General features: G+C 36.8%; 1 protein-coding gene across 1 annotated transcript; it reads right to left on the bottom strand.

The window, feature by feature from the left end:
- Positions 1 to 264: 264 nt before the first annotated feature.
- MOB1A (MOB kinase activator 1A) lies at positions 265 to 18675 on the bottom strand. Its single transcript, XM_054593489.1, has 6 exons — positions 18468 to 18675; positions 14557 to 14723; positions 11075 to 11168; positions 9606 to 9739; positions 5586 to 5749; positions 265 to 3867 (listed from the first exon to the last, which is right to left on the bottom strand). The coding sequence occupies exons 1-6, from the start codon at positions 18479 to 18481 to the stop codon at positions 3790 to 3792; spliced, it is 651 nt and encodes a 216-aa protein (XP_054449464.1). The 5' UTR covers positions 18482 to 18675; the 3' UTR covers positions 265 to 3789.
- Between the last annotated feature and the right edge of the window lie 6487 nt (positions 18676 to 25162).

Raw genomic sequence — 25162 nt, 5'->3', positions numbered from 1 at the left:
TCAGATAATGCTGAGTACTCAGTTTCAACACCAGAAAATTAAGGAACCCAGTCTCTCCTCTTCCCTTTCCTGTCTCAGAACCAGGAAAGTACAAGAGGTCAAGAGCTTGGAGACTAATTGTTTCCCCAGGATGAGTTTTAGCCACTGCACCCCTATTTCTAAGAGTTAAGAAAAAATTTTAATTACTAAATGATAACAAAGACAACCTTCTACAGAAGCTGCAAAGTTATCAAGTTTCAAAAATAAGCGTGTTGAGACATAGACTTTAGTCATTTCTTTCTTTCAATATATTTTATTCTGATGAAGTTACAAAAGTAGATACAAAATACTTCTTTTTAAAGTACAGTTAACTGACTTAGAAAAATAGATAAAGCCCCGAAAGGTTTAAAAATACAACATAAATTTTTTTGTAAAGAACATTTAAAAATATTTTAGATGGTAACCAAGACTAACTTATGCAAGCTATTTTTCTATATAGACCAAACATAGAATGTTCTATAACCTATAGCACACTGGCAATCCATTTGGATTTACAGAATACTTGTTTGGAATAGAATCTGATGAGAGAAAAAACCCAAGTCAATTTCAATGCAGTTGCTTCAATAAAATTAACTGCTATCACATATAATATCCCCCCAAAGGCTTTTACAGTCTTTAATATCAAAATGATGCAGAAACACAGAAAGACTGGGGGACTATTTTCCCTCAGTATTGTGCCAGAATTCTACAATAGTAAATCCACGTATTGAGCAGGTATCAGGAGGAAATAATATCCTGGTGGAAGGTGCTCAGTTTGGTGTCCCAGCCGTATTTTTTGGCTACAGCCAAGAGACAGGCTCCTCTAACCAGGCAGAGGTAACACCAGTGCCATAACTGGGGCTGCCTGGAAACAAATTTCTGGGACTTACATTCTTTGGGCCTGGTTTTTTATGCTTCTGAGGTAATAATGTTAAGTATCGAAGCTCCACTTCTAGCATAACCTCACTATTCAGACAAAGGCCAACAGTATAACCAGGAAACCTCAGCAATGTTTGCAAAAGTTAGAATCACCAGCAGGATTCCTCCTCTTGCCTCACACTACTAGGACAACTTTCCTTTAGTTGTTATCAGAGTCCTGATGACTACTCATTTGCATATCTTGAGCTTGCAGCCAGGTGAGCTAGGACTCTACAAATTTTTGAAAGGAAATACTTGGTTAGCGTGTGGCCCTCTAAAATCACTTTATTCAGTCTGGAGAATAAAGGATACATTTGGCTGTCAATACAAAAACTGCAGTATGCACATCATTGTCCAAAAGTTTTTGTAAAGGCCTGGAAATAAAAGCACCAAAGGATTAACTGCATAATTTACAAAGCACTCTCCACCCCATGATTGTTACCAGGCAGGAGGAGTAGATCGGACACCCAGAGATGACTAGTGATTGGGAGGGGGTCAGGGTAGGGAGAGCTGTCAAACAGGCAGATCCTGGGCACAGGGAGATAAATCAAAAGTAAGAGGAGTCAAAGACAGGCTGATTTCTTCCAACTCTTCAAAAGCTGGCCCTCTAGTCAAGTCAGGAAGGGGCCACCCTCTCCCCATTCCTCCAGCTCTCCTGCCCTCAACTCCCTGGCCTTGGATGTAAACAAACAATACTAACACTGAAGTTCAGGTGCACTGTTGGTTAAGCCAGATTAGCACGGGAACCTGGTGATGTTTTTATTTTTTAAAAAGGACATTCTGATTCTCAAATTACCAACAATTGTATTTGAGTCATTAATAAACTGCCTTTACAGTATTGTAATGTGACCATCTTTGGTTCATTTTGAGGCTGAATCAAGAAGAGAGGGAGGACTTCTAGCACTGAAAATAAATGGAGAAAAGTGAGAACTCTCTTGTTTGAGAATATTTGAAATATTAGAGATGATAATGAAAGTACAACCCTGGTTGAGAAATCTAATTTTATTCCTTGCAGGCTTAATTAAAGCCATTGAGAGAGGAAGTAACATTCTCAGTGGCACCTAGAAACCTGCTTTCTTGGTTGTGAATGATCAACATAAACATACAGCTCACCTAACAGGGACCTCTGAATAAACTTAAAATGTAGTTTGCAAATGTCTTACAGAAGGCTTTTCTTTTATTTTGTATGTGATTATCCCAATCTTTAATTTCTGAAACGAGATATGATTTCTGCCTAAATAAGATGAAATGTTTTGTTTCCTTTAAAATTATGTATATATTTGCTACTTTACTGAAATTGAGTTACAAAAATGGCGTGTCTAAGCAACTCTTTCCTTTATACTCCAGTGGAATAATAAAAAAATAACAAAAACCCTATCAAAACTAACCTTTGCCAAACCCTCAAGAGGTTGGTGAGTACTTTGCAAAAGTCACAACTCTGAAACAGGATGATAAACTTAAAGTGGTGCCAGTCTGGCAAGTCTTTAGTGCACCTGTGCCTCAATACATTTACACAGCATTTACTAAATCCTATAAACCTAATGAAAATCAAATCTGTTCCTCGCTAACAGGGAAGATTTTTACTTGAATAGAAACAGAATAATTTCAAGTTTTGATACAAAAACAATTAACAGGATAAAACCCCTATCAGGGCTCAATCCATTCTTTGTTATTAACAGAATGAAGGTTTTTTTTTTCACTTATTCCTCCTATTTTTTTTCTCATTTAAACACACGCACACACACAAATATACACAGGCAAGAACCGGTGACACACCAAACTTTGGGCTGTGTTATAAAATGTGTACACCTTTCAAGGTTTTTTATTGTGGTTTTCCTTAAGTTTAATCCTTATTGGGATAAAGTTGGTGCATTTCTATAGCACTCTTCACTAAGTCTCAAGCCACAATAAAAACATATAGAATTATTTAAAAAAGGAAACTCAAAACAAAACAATCAAGTAATCTGAGTACTTTTCTTCCATTCTCCTAGCCAGATTTTCAAGGCCTCTGAAAGACAACGTGAATGAAAATAGTGGTTTGAGACCTAAATTTGTCATAATTTTTTGGAAGTTTGCCTTTTGTCAGCCAAAAGTTACATGTTCAAATTAATCTGAATGAAGCATTCTAAAAAAATCTACAAAACCACCTTTAGATGCTCTCAAAAAATTATTTCTGATACATACATACTAGGAGCTAGGAAACATTTAGATATGTTCATATGTGAATAAAGTCCCAAAAACAGATTAAAAAATAAAATCACTTTAGAAATAACTTTGGTTACTCCCATACATGTTATAACAATTTAAATTGCAATCATGGATTTTGAAAAAATATACATATATGTATTATCTATAAAAACACTAGTATACAACTTCAAACTAAAAGGTTATCCAAAGGGACACAAATGTTCTAAATCTTTAGGAAACTTGAAAATACCTCTTCTATTTATAAAATAAAAGCGGAATAAAACTGATCTGAGTTTTGAGGAAATCTGTTGTGGAAACTTGCTAATAAATTATTGGTGGAAATTCTTAGTATCCATTATGCTGTAACCTGAAACAGACTAAATCATTTTCTTTAGTAAAAGAATCCACATGTTAAAACCAAGTGTAACTCAGTGACAGTAACAGGAGTGGTCACAGAGTGCCTCAGATTTGGCTGCGTCCTGAATTTCTCACTCTGAAGATATTAGGTCAACCTACCTTTGGGACAATTTTATCAGTAGATGCAGCCAACAGGTCTTTATATCCTGTTTTTTTTTAAAGTCTGTATCACTAGTCTCTAATAGATAGCAATGATATAGCTCTAGCAGAAGATGAAGCAAGAGAGTAACTGTGTTCTAGAAGAAACATTTATCTGTCTTTTGATCCAAGCTTTTCAATTAATTCCTGAAGAGGTGCCAACTCACGCCTATCGATCAGATTAAACTCCTAAAAAGAGAAGAAAAATAAAATTTTAAAATAGAGTTAAAAATAAAATTATGTACATGTCATTCAGAGAAGGTATTCCCAATCCTAGTTTTCTGAAATCCAAAAGAATGATGAAATGGGCTCTGTGAATATTTTAAAATGAAATCATTTTTTACTCCTTTTTAAAATACAGGGGACTTATTAAATAAGCAACTGTACATAATAGCATGATGTTCACTGTGTAAAACATTAAAATCAAAACTGAGTATGTTTCCATTTACACAGAAATTATCTGAAAACTGTATACTGAACCTTTGGTAGTGGCCACCTCTGGGGCAGTAGACCTTTATTTATTTATTTACATATCTATATCTATATATATCTCTATAGATATATATATCTACCTACAGCTATACTGTAGGTCTATGCCAAGCAACAATCTCAGAAGGAAAATAGAGAAGAGCACAGTACCACCTCCTTTGTATGATCCATAGAACTGTCTAATACACGATATCGACTATGGAGCTGCTGGTTTTTCCACCAAAAAATAATATCTGGACATATTTATAGTTTGCATATATTGGGTTGGCCAAAATATCCGTTAACATTTCTTCTGTGTAACAGCTCTCACACCCTTAGCTGTCTTTAACTTCATTCAAAACAGTTTTTGTTAGATTGTATTGTGACAGCTGACGTTATCAAGGTACATTAAATAAACAACTTAGCAAAATTGGTGAATTTTTGTGCAGCCATTTTAATACTGAAGATGGTAGAAGATACACAACATTTTTAGTGTATTATGCTTTATTATTTCAAGAAAAGTAAAAATGCACGTGAAATACAAGATTTGTGCAGTGTATGGAGAAAGTGCTGTGACTGGATCCAGCATGTCAAGAGTGGTGTGTGAAGTTTCTTGGTACTATTGACATTTTGGCCAAATAATTCTTTGCTGTAAGGCTGTCTTACGCATTGGAAGATGTTTAGAAGCACCCCTGATCTCCACTCACTAGAAGCCAATAGTGGGAGATAGCTGACATACTCAAAATATCCAAATCAATAAAGTTATTGGTGAAAATGAAAAATATGTCTTTTATTTTATGGAAAAAACTTAATAGACTTTTTGGCCAACCCAAACAGAATTCCACTATCTCTAAAGTGAGGCTAAAGGAGCACCAATTCTTTAATATCTTTTTCAAACAATGTGAATTATACTGATCTTTACACAGTTTCAATTCCAACTAAGGGTTCATAAGGAAATGAGTCACATTTCTGAAGGCAGTAGGCTTTTTTGAAGTTTCTAGCTGCTGCCTGCACAAGCTTTGGCCTTAGGTGGTGGGACTTTTGGAAACTGAACCCAAGACAGCAGGTAACAAGTTCTTCCACAAGTTTCTCTTCCAGGCATAAACATCTCATGAAACAATCCTACTTCAGACATTTCTCAGTGTCCTCCCACCCAGCAGTGGTGGAACAGAAGGGTATGGACAAGTTTCTTGAATTTTTGGTGCTCTTTGTCATATCCTAACCAGAGACCTGGGCAGTCAGAGGCAAAAAGCCAAAATGGAGGTGATGCTTTCTATGCTGCTAAACACATCAATGAAATAAACAATGTGGCAAAGAGAGCCCTGCTTAAAGTTAGCTTTATATCTATAAATAAGACTCTATAAATTGGTCTTTATTAAAGTTACCAAGCTAAGTATGTCGAAGTCAAAGGAGACAGAAATCAACATGGTTCAACTTACCTGAACAAAGAAAATAAAGTGCTTAAAGGAGGTGTTGAGGTGGGCCTCCTCTTGCAGCTGCATCACAGAATCAAAGTGCTGGTGATAAATATGGGCATACACCCTGAATAGACGCTTTAGAATGGTCTTTGCCACAGACATAAAGTTTTTGGGAAATGGGACACCTATAAAAAATATACATATCATTAGTCTTTATCCAATTGAACAGCAGAAGCTTTAGATATGGCCATGAACAACTCTGATAAACATACACATTCACAAATTCAAGTCTACTGCCATATATTTTTTTAAAAGGCAAGGGAAAAAAGAATCCCAAACCTAAGTATATGAGATATATTCACATACCACTTTTTCTGACTGCCTTAGAATAGCAGGTCACAGGTATCAGAAGTTATATATAAGAAGTTACTGAATCAAAGTTAAAATAAAACTAATTTTAGTAGTTTAATATTGAAGAGTTTCTTTGTAAGATTAAATGCCACAAGAATAAACATTTTGACTGTAAACAGAAAATTTTTACTTTTTGTAATCTGTAACTCTAAAAAACTTTTTTTACACTCAACTAAGACTGGAAACTCTTCTAAGCAAAAGGGAAAAAAAGGCACATTTCACTTCAAGTGATCATAATCTACCATTTACAAGCATTTTATCTTCTGAATTATTCTTGAAAAGACAGTTTTCTTAAACTAGAAGTTACAAACTTTTATTTTTAAAATTTTCATTTTTCTACAGTCTAAGAAGGAACAGACTTCCTGAAAAAGCAAAGAAGGGCATATCTCTATTTTTCAAAGAAAATAAACACCTTCTTAGAAAAGAAATGGGGAAGGGTTTGGTCATGTCTCTCCAAGCAGTGCAGGTAGGGATGCAACTGGTTACTTCCTGAGTATTTTGGCTGACAAGACCAAAGTCTCTTAGAAGGTAGGGATAGGAGAAAAACAATACAACTGGCACGGAATACAGTAAATGAACACCTAAGAATGTATCTGCTTCCAGAATCACCTAGATTAGCTGCCCTTAAAGGTCTGTTCCAGAACATTACTCCTGAAACATTTTCTTTCTTTTATCCTTACGAGGACAAAAGCTAAAACACTTTCTCTTTCCCTGCATTTTCTCAATTAGTCCTTAGTAGCTTGAAATTTGGTATATTTTGCCTTTGTAAACTTATTTTTGTGGGGGATTCCCCCCCTTTCAAGCATTATTCTGGAGTATATATGGGTATGTTTTTGTGAAATAGGGCTTCTATTCACGTACTGAAAGATGGATTTTTATGTCAAACTCCTTTTCTCTCAGAATTTACAAATGGATGTCTTGCTAATAAAAGGAACAGTGATAACTTGGATATACTAGTTTAAAAATGAACAATAAATTTTGTCTAACATGAGTATATAATTGGCTTAAGTAAGATGTAGATAATAGCTTAATGAGAGGAGAAAGAATTCTAGAACATCGGAATAAATTATTGATGAGTGGGACACAGAGAAAAGAGAATTAAGGCAAAACTATTCTTTATCTTCCATGAGAGGAAAACTTTAATGAATAAAGAAATATAATTTGTTTTAAGCTAAGCACCTTCCATGCTGAATTTAACAGAAACATTCAATCACAGTCAATATACAACAATGAATCTATGAGAAAGGAAATAAAATGCTTAATAATAGAATGGAAAAACTGACTAGTAGCAAACAGACCAAGTGTAACATGATATAACTTTTTCTCCTGAAAAAAACCTTTAATTAGACTTCAAAAAAGGAATCTGCTATGATCTGAATATTTGTGTCAGTGCACCCCTCCGTCCCCTGGCAAAATCCGTATGTTGAAGTCCTAACCTCCTGTGTGGTATCACTAGTAAATGGAGCTTTTGGGAGGTGATTAGGTCACGAGGGCAGATCCCTCATGAATGGGAGTAATGCCCTTATAAAAAGAGGCCCCAAAGAGTTACCCTTCCACTATGTGAGGACAGGTGAGAGGCTGGCAATCTGCAGCCTGGAAGTGAAACTCCCCCAGAACCCAAACATGCTGACATCTCGATTGCAGACTTGCAGCCTTTAAAACTTTGAGAAATAAATTTCTCTTGTTTATATGCCAGCCTCTCTCTGGCATTTTTGTTACAGCAGCCCAAACAGATAAGACAGGATACAACAATATGTTGTTCATAAGACACCCTTACACTAAAAATGACAAGTCTCAAACTCATTAATAAATACCAATTCCAAAATCTTATTCAAAATATCAGCAAATAAAAAACAGTCTTTCAGGCAAACATAGAAAAAAATAATGGAGAAAAACTTATGGCTATCAACAACACATACTGGAAAAGTAGCTGATAAAACTCTACAACCATACACCTCACTTAAAAAAATGTATAAAGTAAGATTCCTGCTTAATGCTAAGTACTAGACGTACTCATAAAAGGAAATGAGAAAAGGATGTTTGCCATTATCGCCATTAGTCAGCAATGCTCTGGAAGTACTAGTTGGTAAGTACAATTAGGAAAGAGTTACACAAGAAGTATACATTAGGAGAAAGAAGCAACATCACTATTATCTTAATATAATGGAACTGTATGCTTTAAAAACACAAGAAAACAAACCCAAAACAACAGAAACATTCAAAATCTGACGATCAATTATAAAGTTTATATAAAAATCAACAGCTTTTCTACATACTAAACATTAACCAGATGGAAACCAAGTATCTATAAAAAACATTAAATGCCTACAAATAAACCTAAGAAACTTGAAGTATTAGCATAAAGTAAACTATAGAATTTTACAAGAGGAAATAATAAGTAAGAGACTTAAAAAAATGAAGAATATACCTTGTTCTTGGATAGGAAAACTCAGTATTGTCAAGAAAACAAGAATCCCTGTATTAATCTACAAATTGAATGAAATCATAATAAAAATTTTTTGTTTTTTGTTTTTTTACCTTGAAAAAAATGATTGCAAGTTCTTTGGAAGGACAAATATCCTAAAATAGTCATGAATATTCTGAAAAGAGCAAGGAAGAGAGACTAGCCCTACAAGATGCTCAAAGATATGCAGCCATGGTTAATTAAAACTGTGGAATTTCTATAGGAACAGACAGAGATTAAAAGACTCCAAAATATATGGCAACTTCATAATCAGGGGAGAAAAGACTCATGTGTTTGATAAGTAGCCTTATCAAACTGGACAACCTGACTAGTATTTATAATTGGGGGGAAAAAATGAAGGGCAGAGTAAGAAAAAAATTCCTGACCAAGCAAAGACTAAAATGTAAAAACAAATCACAAAAGTACTAAATGAAAACACAAGACAAATATTCTTTTAATACTGGAGCAGGGAAAACCTTTCTAATCATTGATTAAAATCCAGATGTCATTAAAAAGAAGATTAATAAGACAAAATAAGAAAGTTATATATAATAGCAAAAACGCTTCATGAATACATTTAAGACAAAAGGCAACCTGGGTAAAAATACATAAAGCATTTCTGATAAAAAAGCAAGTATCCTTAACATCCAAAGGATATAGAGAAAACACACAATGATCGGTAGAACAGTAAAATGCTCACTCTCATCAATATCTTAAAAATGTACCTTAAAACAAATTTATTTACACAAATTATAAAAATTTAAAAATGAGTAACAACCAGTCCTGGTAAAGGAACACAGACACAAACGTGTCTGGAAGAAGTACACATTTATAATCTTTTTGGAAAGAAATTTGGCAGTCCCTGTTACTTTTTTTTCTTTTTTAAAGGAATAGAGAGTTAAAAAGCACACATTTAGCCCTGGCTGGTGTGGCTCAGTGGTCTGAGTGCTGGCCTGTGAGCCAAAGGGTTGCTGGTTTGATTCCCAGTCAGGGCACATGCCTAGGTTGTAGGCCAGGTCCCCAGTAGGACTGCATGAGAGACAACCACACATTGATGTTTCTCTCCGTCTCTTTCTCCTTTCCTTCCCCGCTCTCTAAAAATAATTTTTTTTTAAAAGTACACATTTATCACCAAAAAAGAAAACAGTTCTACAACATTAACTCACCAATCTTAGAAGGAAAAAGAGTTTCATCATCAAGTTGATCTTGAACCCAAGTCATCAAATAGTCAATGTATTTTGGTGCAGAACATTTGATTGGCTTTTTAATATTAGTACCATCTGCCCAATGATACTCGTATCTGAAGAGGAAAAGGTATTATGGATAAAGTTTTCACATTAACAAATGTGCAAACTGTAATCAAAGTAGGTTCACACTTTGTCAACACAAGTTATATAAAGTTATATATATTTTATATATATATATATATATATATATATATATATAAAACTTTAGTAAATTAACTAAACTTCTACTGAAGATTATTGAGTTTCCTATATAGAATTATTTTGAAATGCGATGGTTATGACTGGAAGAAAAAGAGAAGATAATGTGGCAGTTGGCAGTGCTAGAATATAACACAACCCTGGGAAAGATAAAAGAACTTCATTCCTGACTGTCAGGCAGAAGGTGCTGTGGACTGGGGAAGGGACTGATGGATCACCACATTCTGAGATCCTTGGCCACCAAGTTATCACCAACAGGTCAAGATTATAAAAACCCATTTCTTGGAAAGGGTGTTAAAGAAACATCTTTAAGCATGCATCTTTTGCACCCTCACCTTTGCTGAGCTAGAGTGATTAACAAGACTTCCAGAGAACTTCACTGTATAAAGCATTTAAGCCATAGATAAGTTTAGTTTTCCTATTCATTTTACTTAAATTTCTTTTAAAGAAATTTGAGAACTAAAATTTAAAACACAAAATAAAAACATCCCTCCTAAAACACTGTAATAAAAATATGACTATGAACTCACTGGGGATCTATGTATCCTTTATACCTGTAGCAAATTTAGAAAAGATAAGTTTTCCCCCCAAGGTAAATAAATATCTTAATACCATCTATCATCACATAAAATCAATCATTCACTATAGTGAAAAGACTGGAAGGAAAAACCTAAATCACACATCATCACACCTTGAAACATTATGGGTGACAAAGAGTTCCATCTATTTCTCAATATTTCTTGAAATTTATTATAGGCAAAATTTTAAAATCTAGCATCTTTAAGCCAGATTGCTAAAGCAGCAAAATTTAGAAGTAATTAACACCAAATAAGCACATACAAAAAAGAATCAAATATTAGAGTCAACTACATACCTGATTTCAAGAAATTATTTTAAAAACCATAAAAAGAACCATAATGTTAATAAAATTCTAATTTTTTTTCTTTTATTCCTCCAATTCAACATTGACCTTACTATAATGCAATTACAAAATCAAACACTAAGGACCAAATGGCAAAGTATTTAGTAATAACTAAAAGCTTATAGGTAAGCATTCAAAAATTTGTAATATTGAACTGCTTTTACACAGGCAGACAAGAAAAACAAAAAAATATTATTTAATTTCTATCAACTAGTGATTGTCTTTACTTAGTAATCCAAAGACCTATATAAAAAGGAGTAACCTGTACCTTGGACCTGCAGACATGACTGGACAGCTTGCTTCAGTGCAGAATTCTGTAATAGTTCCATATAACATGTTAATCTGGTTGAAGAAATCCACAGCTGGAAAGATAATAGAATTGTGTTAAAATATATATGTAAATACAACAAAACATCAGACCTCTCAGTTGAAAGAAAAATAGATTAGGTACTCAAATTCTTGGGAAATTCAACAATCTAGGATACTGTAAATTCTAAGCTGTCACACCTAAGTAAACTTTTAATATACATTCATTTTTAATATACTAAGCTTTTAAACAGCATATAATAGCAAAAAAAATAAAATCAGACATACTTCTAACTTAATGGTAACTATTACATCATTAGCATATACAATTTGATTATACCCAAGGGAATAAAAAAAAGCCACAGTTTCTATTCATGTGGACCAGACATGAACAGAACCATGAACAGAAATGATATTTGAGTGAATAAAGAGTTGTGCAATACACTGTGAGTCAGAAGGCATATTGGCTGTTATCAATAGGCATTTAAAAAATCTAATACATCATTAAAAAAAATTGAGGCTATGCATATTGAGGACATAAAAAAGACATGGGATAATGTCTCTTGACCTGGATTTTTCCACCAACAGAAGGCACAAATTAAAAGTAAATAATACAACATGTAAAAAGGTAGTTATACATGTAAGTGCCATAGTTCAGAACAAAGGCAACATTTTAACAGTTGAGGTTGTCCAGGAGTACTTTCTAAAGAAGCTTCAGCTACATGTGCAAAATAATGAAAGGAATGGGGTGAGTGAAACAACTTAATTGACTAAAACATACTCTGTACAAAGAGAACCCCGTAAGCCTTAAAACCACACAAGTTTTTAAAAATGTTTTAGTTCCCTATCTAAAGGAGTACCTAAAAATCCATGAGGGCTTTTCCAAGTTTCTTAAAAAACATATTAAAGGTACTTTGTACAAAACTCCCTTACTGACAAACCTTTCTCTTAGTCATGTTTCTAAGAAAGTGATACTTAGGCATTCAATATTCTTTTAAAACCATTATGTTCAGATGGTGTGCTAGTTTATTGGTCTAAAGCAGTAATTTTCAGCTGATGTGTCAAAAGAATTTTTAAAACATGCAATACATGACTGTTTAGTCAGGGGCACTGACCTCTTTTCCCTCAGATTATCAAATTAAAAAATGGTAACAGCCGACACAACAATAGCCATCTGGAGTGAACCAATCAAAATTATACCAATTCTTTTTTTTTTGTCACAGTGCCAAAAAATATATTTTTTGGTGTGCTGCAGAATTTAGTAACTAGTTTATGTGCCATGAGATGAAGGTTAAAAATCACTGGTCTGAAGCAAGTGCTCTCCAAATGTGATCCAGGGATTCCCTGTTTTTGGGGGGTCCGGGGGGATCTGTGAGGCTGGAACGATTTCATTTGCTCTTTTCACTCTCATTCCCTCAGGAGGCACATGGGAGTTATCCAGTGGCTCCAAGATGTGTGATAACCACAACAGACTGAAGGCAGGAGGAGACATGAGAATCCAGCTGTCTCCTATTAAGCCAGACATTTAAAAAGATTTGCAAAGATGAAAACAATGCCAAATTTCTCACTAAAATTTATTTTGAAAAAGTCATTTTTATTAAAATATTATATCACTATCCAATGGGTTTATTATTATTTTTAGATGAATCTAAAAATGAGCAATATTTAAAATTTCTAACACAATAAGTATCACTAGATATAACCTATACAATTAAAAGCTCTTTGGAGTTCTGAATAATGTTTTATAAAAATTTTATTTATTTTTAGAGAGACAAGAAGGGAGGAAGAGAGGGAGAGAAACACCAACTGGCTGCCTCTTGCACACCCCCAACCAGAAACCTGGCGACAACTGACGCATGCACCCTGACCTGGAACAGAACAAGTGACCCCTCGGTTCACAGGCTGGTGCTCAACACACTGAGCCACACCAGCCAGGGCTGGGGTTCTCAATCATTTTTAAAAGAATAAAGGGATCCTGAGACCAAAAGGATTGAAAACAGCTCATCTGGAGCACGAAGTCACAAAGAAAAATCTAGGCGTGAAGACGGCCAACAAAAACCTTCAGAATAAAAGATGATAATGTGAATAAGGTTTAAAAAAGGGGGCATCTTTTCTAAATATGTAATACTTCACATGACTCACATATCAAGAAATAAAGAAATATACAGTGAAAATAATCTAAATTCTAACTACTACAAATCCCCCCACACGTAACTACTATATTAATTTTTTTCTTTAAAAGTGCCCTGTAAGTTTCTTTGCCCTGACTTACACAAAAAGTAATATATTACATAGTTCTACACGTTTTTTCTTTAGTGATATGAATAATGGCATTTTAATGAGTTGAGAAAAATAAAATTTTTCTTAATGTGGTTCCTAGGAAAATTTAAATTACATTTGTATCTTACATTATTTTTTGAAAGATTTTGAAAGACTTTATTTATTTACTTTTAGAGAGAGGGGAAGGGAAAAGGAGACAGAGAGAAATATCAGTGTGCAAGAGATGCATTGATCTGTCACCCCTTACATGCCTCCAACTGGAGACCTGAACCGCAACCCTGGATTGTGCCCTGACTGGTAATTGAACCAGCGACCTTTTGATATGCAGGCTGGTGCTCAATCCACTCAGCCATTCCAGCCAGGGCTTCTTTTTTAAGATTTTAAAAAATATTTTTATTTATTGGTATTAGAGAGAGAGAAAAGGAAGAGAGAGAGAGAGAGAAGGGGAGAAAAGGAGGGAGATGAGAGAAAGAGGGAGAGAGAGATTTGTTTGTTGTTCCACTTATTTATGCATTCACTGGTTGCTTCTTGTATGTGCCCTGACGTGAGATTAAATCCACAACCTTGATGTGTATCTGATGATGATGACCAACTGAGCTACTAGGCCAGGGCCAGAAATGATACACTGTAAACATTCAAATCTCTAGCCTCAGCATATTCTTCTATGCCTTGCCCTCACTTTCTTGAACTCAAGAGTGACTTTCAGGTCGTGGGTCCCACCATTGTCTCCCATCTCTCAAATTCCTATGACAGCTCTTAAATCCCAACAAATAAGTGACTGAAGGTACGAACTGTGATCGACTTTTCCGTATACGTGGTAGGCAGATGAGAGCTTCTGGGAGTGGAAGCACAACTATACAGATGGATTCCCTACAAAGTCATGTTCCACCACAGGTAGAATCTTTGCACTTATCAATCTTTTATTTACCCTTACTCAGCTCCATGCTCCCCAGAAATTACCTCATCATTACCTCATCAAAACACTCATCATTTCTCTTTAAGTCTCTCTATTCAACCACAAAAGCTACAACCATGTACTTACATGTTTCTTACAGATAATCTATTATATTACAACTCTTATGTACAAAATAAAATTCATTTACAAAAAGATTTTGGCAGAACCTTCCTATAAGCCAGAAAAGTTGAATGTTTTTAAAAACTTACTGTTAACAGCAATCCATTCATTGAGATCCTCTCCCTCTGGCAACATAACAGCTTGTCTCAGATTTCCACTTCCTAGAGTTGCTTCTGCATGTTTTAAGAGTTCATATTGATGAGACCCTTCAGGGATATTCTTCTTTGGTTTGAATGTTTTAGAAGAGCGGCTGCTGCTGTTAGGTTAAAAGAAAAAGTATATCAATTTTAGGACTAGAAGCAGAATGGCATAATTTTAATGGCATAATTTTAATGGCATAATATAAACTCTCTGTAAAATAAAATTAAAAAAAATACTCCCTGCAAAGTGCCAGGATTTGGAGGGCAGGGAGAGTTGATCACAATAAAAGAATGCTTTAAATTTCTTTTCTCATGTAGAAACAGAATTAGTAGCACAATTTCACAAAGAAGACAATTTAACTACACCTCATGAAGCAGATTGGTATAATAAAAAGGGCACTTGAACCAAAAGAAGAAAAAACCTGGATTTTAGTCCTTGATCTGCAGCTCTCTCCGTGACTGCTTGAGAAACCTAACCTTCTTTTGGCTTCTATTTCTACCTACACAAAATGGTGCTGGGACAGAAGTAACCCTAAGGTTCCAATAGCTCAAAAAAAGTTTTTATATCAAAATATCTAGGATGCCATCAAAGCAAACCACAGCCTAAGTAACACTTTTTTTTAAAAGTTTTTAGCAGGAAAAATGAGACAGAGACAACTGGGTATTGGGGGGAAAAAAAGAAACCTTTATTCCTATCTGTATACACCATCCACAAAGAAGGTCTTCTTAACATGTCACGAAACCCAGAAACCTTATATGAATGGATTTCAAATCTTAACAATTAAAACTTCAGTAACAGTCCTGGCTGGTATGGCTTAGTGGATTAAGCGCCAGCCTGCAAACCAGAAGGTCGCTGGTTCAATTCCCAGTCAGGGTACAAGCCTGGGCTGCTGGCCAGGTCCCCAGTTGGAGGCATGTGAGAGGCAACCAATTGATGTATCTCTTGTACAGTGAGGTTTCTCTCTTTCTCTTTCTCCCTCCCTTCCCCTCTAAAAATAAAATAAAATCTTAAAAAAAATACAACCTTCAGTGAAAAAACACAACAAAAAACAAATAACAAAAAAAGTACTTGCAACATGTATTTCAAAGGATAAACTGGATAATAATGGGCTTCTATAATCTGTTAAGACAAATGGGCTAAGGAAATGACTAGGCAATACAGAAGGAAAAATACAATGATCAATGAAATCTGAAAAGCTGTTTAATTAAAGTAAGATTTATTCTTCCTTAACTGAGTGTCAAAAGTTAAAACAATCAACGTGAAGTGTGGTGAAAATGTAAAGTGTTTCTGGGAGAACAATATGGCAGTATATGTTACAAATGAAATGCTCCTCCATTTACCTCTTCCGCTTCTAAGTATCTCCCTTAGATATGGGTATGGATGTGTTTTCCAAGATTATTTTTAATAATGAAAAACCTTGGAAACAATCCTAAGACTTATCAGAATGACTAAATAAACTATGATATATCCACATCATGGAGTATTGTAGTTAAACAAGATAGGACAAGATAGAGCTACATGTGTTTACATGAAAAGATCTCAAAGACATGGTTAAAACAAAACCAAATGTACAGCAGGAGCCCATCTTTGTTTTTTCTTTTTAATTATATTTTATTGTTTATGCTATTACAGCTGTCCTAACTTTCCCCCCTTAGCCCCTCTCCCACCCCTTGTCCATGTCTATGGATCATGCATATATGTTCTTTGGCTACTCTACTCCCTATGCTTTACATCCCCAATTATTCTGTAACTGCAACTGTACTTCTTAACCTTGTCATCTTTAGGAGTCCATTCTGTAAATACACAGAAAGTATCATAAAGGATACACGTCAAATTGATACTGGTGACTACTTTAAAGAATGGGAAAAGAATAGGACTGTGGGCTTTACTTCATCTGAGTAATATAAATTTTAAATAAGACTGATTAAAAAGTAAAATCAGCCCTGTGTGGTGGCAAATTGAGCGCCAGCCTGCAAACCAAAGGGTTGTCGGTTCAATTCCCAGTCAGGGTGAATGCCTGGGTTGCAGGCCAGGTCCTCAGTACACCCCGTGAGAGGCAACCAAACATTGATGTTTCTCTCTCTCTCCCTCTTTCTCCTCTGTCTAAAAATAAATAAATAAAATAAAAGTAAAATCAAATATGGACAGTTTTTGACATGGTAAATGCCTACATTTAAATGGGAAGTACTAAATGAGATGGAATGGCCTTTTACAGATAGAAAGCTGTGAATGACAGGAAGTTAAATCTGGAAAACACGAACCAACGGCTCAATATTTAAATATGACCTTTGTCTAAATTGACTTGTGATTCAAATGACACCATCAAGACAAGTGAAAACAATCCACAAAATGGGAGAAAATATTTGCAAATCATAGATGTAAGAGTGACTTGTATCAGAGAGAAAGAATTCTTGCAACTCAGAAATAGAAAGAATCCAAATTAAAAATGGCCAAAGGTTATCAACCATAGTTAAAAACAAAATTTTTTTAAATGGTCAGAAGACCTGAATAAACATTACCCCAAAAAATACATATATACAAATGGCGAATAAGCACGTGAAAGGATACTTCACCTCCTTAGTCATTAGGGAAATGCAAATTTGCATCACAATGAGATACTGTGCCATTTTACATCCACTTCTGATGGTTAGAATCCAAAAGACAAGGGCTAGTGAGAGTGTGGGGGAAATGAAATTCAAAGCTGGTGTGAATGCAAAATGGTGCAGTGCTTTGAAAAAGCTTGGCAGTTCCTCAAAAGATTAAACAGTTACCATGTAACTGAGCAACTCCTCTCCTAGGTGTAATACCCAAGAAAAATGAACAAATATAACCAATACAAAAAAATCTGTAGTACATAAAAGTTCATAGCAGCATTATTCATAAAACCCAAAAAGTGGAAACTCAAATATCTATCAAAAGAAAGTTCAAAAGAAATATACAGCCTCATTTACGTTCAAAGAGCAACTAAGCAACGTGCATACACAAACATACCGCCAAATAAACATTAACTCATAAGAAAAAGACTTGAGGGACGGGAGAGATTATTCTAGTAATATAGACATTTGCAATTAAAATATAAATCATACAGGCTTTTTGACATGGTAATCATATTTTGGAGCCTATACCCTAAAAAAAAAAAAAAATATCAAAAGGAGGGAAAAAGCGATTTGGACAAAGATATTTTCAGTAGTACTAATTTATAAGTAGCAAAAGAACCCAGATTTCTCACAATAAGGAACTAGGTATACTAATTCTAGTTATGAAACATGTAATTTTAAAATGTAATAAAAATGTCAAATATGAGGGTAATGTCCGTAACTGAAAATGGATATTTATTTAATCATACAACATATATTTAAGCAATACGTAGAGAGCGCTACCTGAGAAGAATGAATAAGGTGCTAAAGCAATCTTTCTCAAACTGCAGCACTCCACGTTTTCCTGGGGCGGCATTTTTCCGCGGGGGTAACAATACTGACGGTAATAAAACGGGACAAACGGTGGAGTAAAAGGCTAAGTCAGCAGGAATCGTTACTAGAAGGCTCCAGACTGGAGAGAAACTGGGAGCCCGTGGCTGCGCCCCCCAGGTTGTCCCCGCGCCCTCAGGGGTGTTGGGGCGGAAAAGTTTGGAGGCGCAACGGCCCTCGGGGCCTTCTCGCTCCGTTTCCTTTGCGTCGACTTTTCATCTCTGTCTACCCTCGGCCCACATCCTAGCCTCTCCTGCAACCCCAAACCGGGGCAAGGCAAGCGCCGGCCACTTCCACCCCGGAGCCGACCCTCGCCTCAGCCGCCGGCTCGCCCCTCCCCGACCTCCACCCTCAACGCGCAGCCCGGGACCCCTCGGTCGGACCCCACTCACAAGAGGAAGCTCATCTTTTATCCTTAGACGGGAGGGGAGGGGCCGCTGGCCCCTGCCGCGGTCAGGTTTCGGAGCCCGCACGGGAACTGAGAGGTAGCGAACAGTCCTTAGACCGCCGAAGGCGAAAGCACTGGCCACCGTTGCTCCGAGCCGGGGTCCAGCGGATATAACCCAACGTAAACGGCTGCGCCCACCTTGCCCGCCTCCCCCACCTAGCAGAGCCAAAATGCGGAACCAGAATAATCTCGCGAGAAAAGGCTTCGTTTAGCCCCGCCCCTCCCCCCAGCCGAAAAGTACTGAGTTTGCCCCTTTTTGCCCCACCCTCTTTTACAACTCACCCAATCACCATCCCACAGGCCGGGACTTCCTTCTCTGGGAGGCGGGGTGGGATTGCGGTCCTAGGCCCCGCGGAGTGTCTGGCGAAGTTTTTGGCCCAGCGTGTTGGTGTTGGTTTACGTTTCCTAAATAGCGTGGGACGTCTATGAACGCTGCAGTTTAAAAAAATTTAATTTGATATTTAAGTCGAGATGTAATTCACATAGCACAAAAGTCACCCTTTTAAAATATATGCTCCAGTGGGATTTCTCGTATGTTTACAGAGCTGTGCAACCCTCACGACTATTTAAGAGTATTTTCATATTCTAAAAGAGTTTCACCACAAAAAGAAAGAGGTACCCTTTAGTAGTCCTCCTTCTTCTCAACTCCTGGCAGCAACTACTCTACCTTCTTTTTATATGCATTTGCCTAAACTGGACATTTGATATAAATGGAACCATATATAATGTTTCCAAGATTCATCTATTTTGTAACATATGTCAGTACTTCATTCCTCTTTATAGATGAATAATATTTAATTGTATGAATATACCTTACTTTGTTTATCCATTCATCTACTGTTGGACATTTCCTTTTCTACTTTTTAGCTATTATCAATATGTTACTAGGAACATTACCCGGTTTTATGTTAACAAATTAATTTTCTTGAGTATACTCGTATATCTAAGAGTGGCTAGTTCATGAGGGGAAGCAGAGTTTGCCATCCCAAAATATCCCTTTTGGGATATTGATTTTTTTTTTAGCTATTTATTTTCAAGAAACAAAAGACTCAGAAAGAACCTCTAATTGCCCCTAAAATAAGTTAGATAGAGGATCTGCTCAAGAAAGGGAGTTATTCCCATATGTAACTAAAGCTTAATATGAATTAAGTATGACAGACAGGGAGGAACCTAGTAAGACCCTCTGATCAAATTCCTCTCTGTGTCCCATTGTTACGTTTATTTACCAGGCATTTGTTTTTTCATCAACCTTCACCCATCCCCTTCTTTTAGCTCTAGAGGGCATATAAGCCTTAACTGCCAATCTGTCCACCAGTCCTATATTCATAGGGAATCCTTATATGTGCATACATAATAATTTTGATCATTGTCTCCTGTTACTCTGTCTCGTTAGATTATTAGTCCTGTCAGAAGAATTTAGAAATGTAGAAGTAAAATATTTTTTCCTCGCCACACTTATATGGTAACTTTTTGAGGAACTGTCAGACCTTTCCAAATAAGCTGTACCATTTTATATTCCCACTGGCAAATGTCAAGGGTTTAAATGTGTTCTCATTCTCAATAACATTTGCCATTGTCTATCTTTTTTATTACAGCCATCCTAGTGGGTATGAAGTGGTATCTCACTGTGATTTCGATTTGTATTTCCTTGTTGGCTGATGCTGAGAATCGTTTTCTGTGCTTATTGGCCATTTGAAACAAATGTATTTTATCATACTTTCAAGTTAGCTCAGGCCTGCAAAAGAACCATCCAACAACTCAAAAGGGCCTCTGGTCCAATAATAGTCTTTATTCAGTCTCCATAACATCACCAAGCCTTTTTTCTTCAATACCCCTAAGTCCAGATTCTGCACCCTGTCTACCCTCCCACAAAACTTGTCTCACCAAGCTCTCTAGTGTCTTAGTTTATAAATCCTATGGGCATTTTTTAGTCATTATCTTACTTACTTACTTATCTTAATTCTCTCTGGTCCATCCTACCAGATTCCTCATTGATCACAGTGATTTTATTTATTCAAGAATATCTTTGTTACTCCTGTGTTCTGGCTTCTATATGGTAGGAGTTGGGGTACAGAGAAGAGGAGGCCGTGGCTGAATTTGTGGTAATAGTCTACTTCAGCTAGGTATTTTTGGTGGCAAGTGACAATAATCCACACTGTTCATATTTCCACCAGAACTATCTTACATTTTCTTTCCCACTAGACTGTAAATTCTTTTGTGGGACAGAGATGTAGACTGTTCATTTGTCATGCCCAGTGCTCAGCGTAGTGCCTAACACACAGAAATGACTCAATAAGTGCTCATTGAATGAACGAAGGGGTATATATACTGGAAATCCCAATCTATTAGAAGAGATTGATACAGAAATAAGTGGTAATTAGTACAGTATTACCAGTACTGATAAGATAAAAGGCAGAACAATTCTGGGCTTTTTATGACTTGGCCTTTAGTTTTCTGGTTTTCTAGCTTTGTTGCTCAAGGCAGTAATACTTGGGCTCTTTCCCCTGGACCTCGCTGAGTCCCTGCTCCCGTCCTTGCAATTCTTTCTCCCTGGAATGCCTCAGCATCCACATCATATTCTGTCCTTTAAGATCAAGCCTGAAATCCTCTTTTCTTCCTCTGTAGCCCTTTATCCATATCCTTCTTACAATATATAATTATAGTTCCAGTTTTTAAAAAGTGGTACTTACATATAAACAGCTGTTGTGTTAGGTGGTAGGAATTTGAAGGTATATGTTCTCTTCTACTTTTTTTACTGTTCCAATTTTTCTCTAATAAGCAAATATCCATATTATTTTCAAACTTTTTTTAAAAAAGAGAAGCAAGATAGAATAGTCACTAAGAAGCTCATATTTTAGAGGTGATGGTCTGGACTGAATCCTGCTAGTGCTACTTAATAACTATATGACCTTGATTATTTTCATAACATTTTGCTTCAGTTTTCTCATCTGTAAAATGAAGGGGGGCAATCTCATAGTGTTGTGAGGATTAAGTGAAAGGTAAAGAACTCACTTAGTTCTTAGAATGTAGATACATTCAATCAACATTTGCTATTTAAAAAGGAAGAAATTTTGACATGTCTTATCACCTCTAAACGATGACCAGCTTCCTGAAAGAAATCCCTGTTTATGTTTATATTTTGCCTGTGTCTACTATGTGGTCTTGTATCAAAACAGATCTTCAGTCTACGGCCATACCATCCTGAATGTGCCTGGTCTTGTCAGAATAGATATTCAGCAAATATTTGCTAAATGAATGCAATTGGATATTTGGCTAAATATTATTTTAGACCAATATTTTTAAACTGACAAGGTCCCTTAACTTCAGAAGTTTTGTGTGGCTTGGGAAGTAGTTGCATCTGTTTGCCCAGAGAGTACTTTCTCTCTCTCTCTCTTTCTCCCTGCCCCACCCCTCCCAGCCCGATGGGTTTCCCCAGGTGAGAACAAACTTTCATTAAATGGCAGTGAAATAACCAGATACAGCAGTATATATTTTCAGGAAGGAATGGAAGTGCCTGGATACTTCGCCAAACACTTTTACAAGGAAGCCATGTAGGAAAACCACAGAGACATATCACTAGGATACTGGATTGAGAGCCACAAGGAAAGTCCTATGTTGGTTTGGTACCTTTGGCTTATAAGAAAGAACATAGCCATTAAATGCTAAAGCAGTGGTTTAAACTGGAAACCAAATCTATGTGTGTTGGATACCAAAGTGTTTTCTATGAGAATTTTTTATATGGTGTTTTCAGTTTGTAACACATACTTTCTCTCACACACAATTATTTTAGACTGTGTGGTCTAATAGAAATATAATGTATGATTTAAATTTTCTAGTACATGTATTTTTTAAAGCAAAAATAAACAAAAATCCCTGATGAAATTAATCTTGATAATATATTTTATTTAACCTAATACTGTATATCTGAAACAATGTGATTTTTTAACAAGGAATCAGTTAAAAATTTTAAAATGAGATATTTTACTTTTTTTCATTCTAAGTCATCAAAATATGATGTGAAGTTATTTTAAATCTATAGCTCAATTTGAACTAGGCACATTTCAAGTGCTCAGTAGCCACATGTGGCTAGTGGCTGCCATATTGGACATCACAATTCTAGGTCAACTGTATGATCTTGTTATAAACACAATTTCAGTATCATGGGTTCACTTGTGCTTGCTCTTGTTGGTACCAAAATGCCAAGTTGTTGCTATCTAATGAAACATTAACAGAAGCATACAATATGAAAACAATGCAGTAGCACCATGTGTTAGTCATATGACACCTTGTAGGAATGAAAAAAACAAGGAAAAGGAAAATTATAGGAGAATTCAGTCACAGCTCAGCAAGTGGTGATACTGGATGCCCAGCGCAAGAGAAAATCATGTTGCAAGTGATTTTGTTTCATCCAAAAATCACCTGTCATATTAAATAATGATCTTATTTTGATTTTAACTTTTGTAGTTTTTTGGTGTTTAGTTAATAACCATGTGTGATTTGATAGTGGTGTAAGCCGCACTGCGCGGCAGCTAGATGGGGGTGTCGCCGCGGGGGACCTCCGCACAGAGAGCATGGAGCTCCCTGAACCTGAGGGAAACCGGCTGGGGCCAGCTGAGGTGGGAGCAGGGCTCTGAATCCCGCAGAGCCCTCCCCGGGTTGTCACAGATGAGGGGGATAAACACAAATCGTTGCAAACATTTCTCTGTTTGCCGGGAGAGCAGACGGGGCACTTCCCTCTCACCGGAGAAGGCCGTGGCACATCCCTCTGGTGGAGAAGGCCCTGTTGCCCTTTGTTCCAAGGCTTTTATTGAAAATCTTATCAGTGGGGCTAGTAACAGGAATGCATACGTAATCTCGTTACATTAGTATGTTAAGTTTCACAGAGAATAGATGCTTTTAAGAAAACAAGTGACAGGAATACACTGATTTACATGGGTCTGAGAGGAGACTAGTATAAACAAAAGAGAAAGAAGATAAGGGCAAGTGCCTTAATGATAAAGGGTAAGGGGTGTAAATTATGTGAAGGTCCTTCACCTGGCCAGAGATCTCAGGGAGGAACAGAGCACACTCTAAAGAATTAACTTTTAGGCCTGTTTTATCTGGCAACCGCCAGACCTGATTTGGAGCTGACTCCTGCACTGCTTCAGGCCTGAGCCAGGTGTGGGGAGGGAACCACCAAGAGATAAGGGGACTGCTTCTCGGCTGCAATGAGGACTCCGGCCGTGTCCAAGCCAAGCCGAGAAGTGCGGGGGCCTTTTTGCCCCTTCTTTGTGTCACCCAATTTCTTGTCTGCTGCCTATATCGGGGGATGCATGGCTTAGGTTGCCCCTCTCCCGAGGTCTTACCCGTCATTGACAGGGACCATCACAAGGCAAAGCAGAGAGGCAGGAGCTACACACCTGCCGGGGTGGGGGTGGGGACAGGCCAAGTCTCCTCAGAAGCCTGTTACTCCAAGGCCTCCTGATTATTTCCAGCCTTGGGGCCCTCCAGCCTGTTGGCAGCATTACAGCTCCTGAAACCAGGCAGGGCGTTCCCCAACAGATATAAAAGCTATAAACAAGGATACTTATAGATATGTATTTTTATAATTATGTTATTTAAATAATGTAATTACCATAAAAATATTTCCAGAGAGCATGCGGAGAAAGGAATTTATGAAAGTCCCCTTCCCCTCTCAATGACATCGTTCTTCAAGTTGGAGAACCACTGAGGATATGGAAGTTCAGCTATGTGTTAGGAAAAGCTTTCAGCAGGATAGTGAGATTTGGGAGCCTTAGGGATTTGGGAAAAATCCTTGGCCAATATTTGAACTAGATATTAATAAAGATAGGATGAGAGAGAGAGCACGTGCTAATTGCTGCAATTTGATCTCCCCAGACACCCCTATAGTTTACAAAGACTGGGAAGGTTTTACTCTTTCCTTGGATCAGCTGGTCAGTGAGCTCACTGCATACCATCTGGTCATAGCACATGCTTGAAAGCAGAAGCTAAGCAGCAAATTATAAGCCACCAGGACTGACTTCCCTAAACCACCGCCACCCCCTCAACCCCATTTCCCCCACGCCCATTCATCACACAGTTCCTCTTTCCAGCTCCCTGAGCAGGATTTGCAACCTTGCATTTTCATTCTGTGTAAGTGACCTATCTCATCATTTGCAAAACTCCAACTTTACCCGAACAGCCATGCCTATGCAGGGCCTCTTCCCACTGTGGTCACAGTAAGATTTTTGCCCGTCCCAACTAGTTGGTGCTCTCTGGGGTAGCCTGTGTTTTAGACACTATCACAAGTGGGTGAAAAAAAGATAATAAAGTTGCTAAACTGTGCTTTCTGTCATCTTAAGATTCAGGTCAAAGATTATGAAGGAGAAATCCCAATTTATCAGACATGAAAATTTCCACTTTGGTCTAAAGTCAAAGGTCAGACCTCTGTTAGTCATGTACATTGGTGGATAAAATACATGGCCCTTCTGGAGATTACGTTCAGTTGGAGAAGATATTAATCAATTACACAGTAAGTACTAAAAGGAAAAGCACAGAATGTATTAAGAATATTTAGAGAGTGTAACAGGCCAGGAGAGACCAAAGAGACTGGAGAGTCTTAGGACATGTTATTCAGGCCAACAGCCCAGAAGATGAGTT

This window comes from Pteronotus mesoamericanus, unplaced genomic scaffold, assembly GCF_021234165.1.
Source record: "Pteronotus mesoamericanus isolate MK-2021 breed Mesoamerican mustached bat unplaced genomic scaffold, CSHL_Meso_final scaffold_45, whole genome shotgun sequence".
NCBI lineage: Eukaryota > Metazoa > Chordata > Mammalia > Chiroptera > Mormoopidae > Pteronotus > Pteronotus mesoamericanus.
The sequence above is the reverse complement of the archived record's forward strand: the minus strand, read 5'-3'. Positions and strand labels throughout refer to the sequence as shown.

Bases quoted from the DNA above. Each gene is read 5' to 3' on its own strand.
- MOB1A (XM_054593489.1), bottom strand. The intron at 5,750-9,605 runs GTGAGTTAATGT...TATTTTTTATAG, and splicing joins TCTTTTTCCTTCTAAGATTG to GTGTCCCATTTCCCAAAAAC. The intron at 3,868-5,585 runs GTAAGTTGAACC...TTCTCTTTTTAG, and splicing joins ACTTTATTTTCTTTGTTCAG to GAGTTTAATCTGATCGATAG.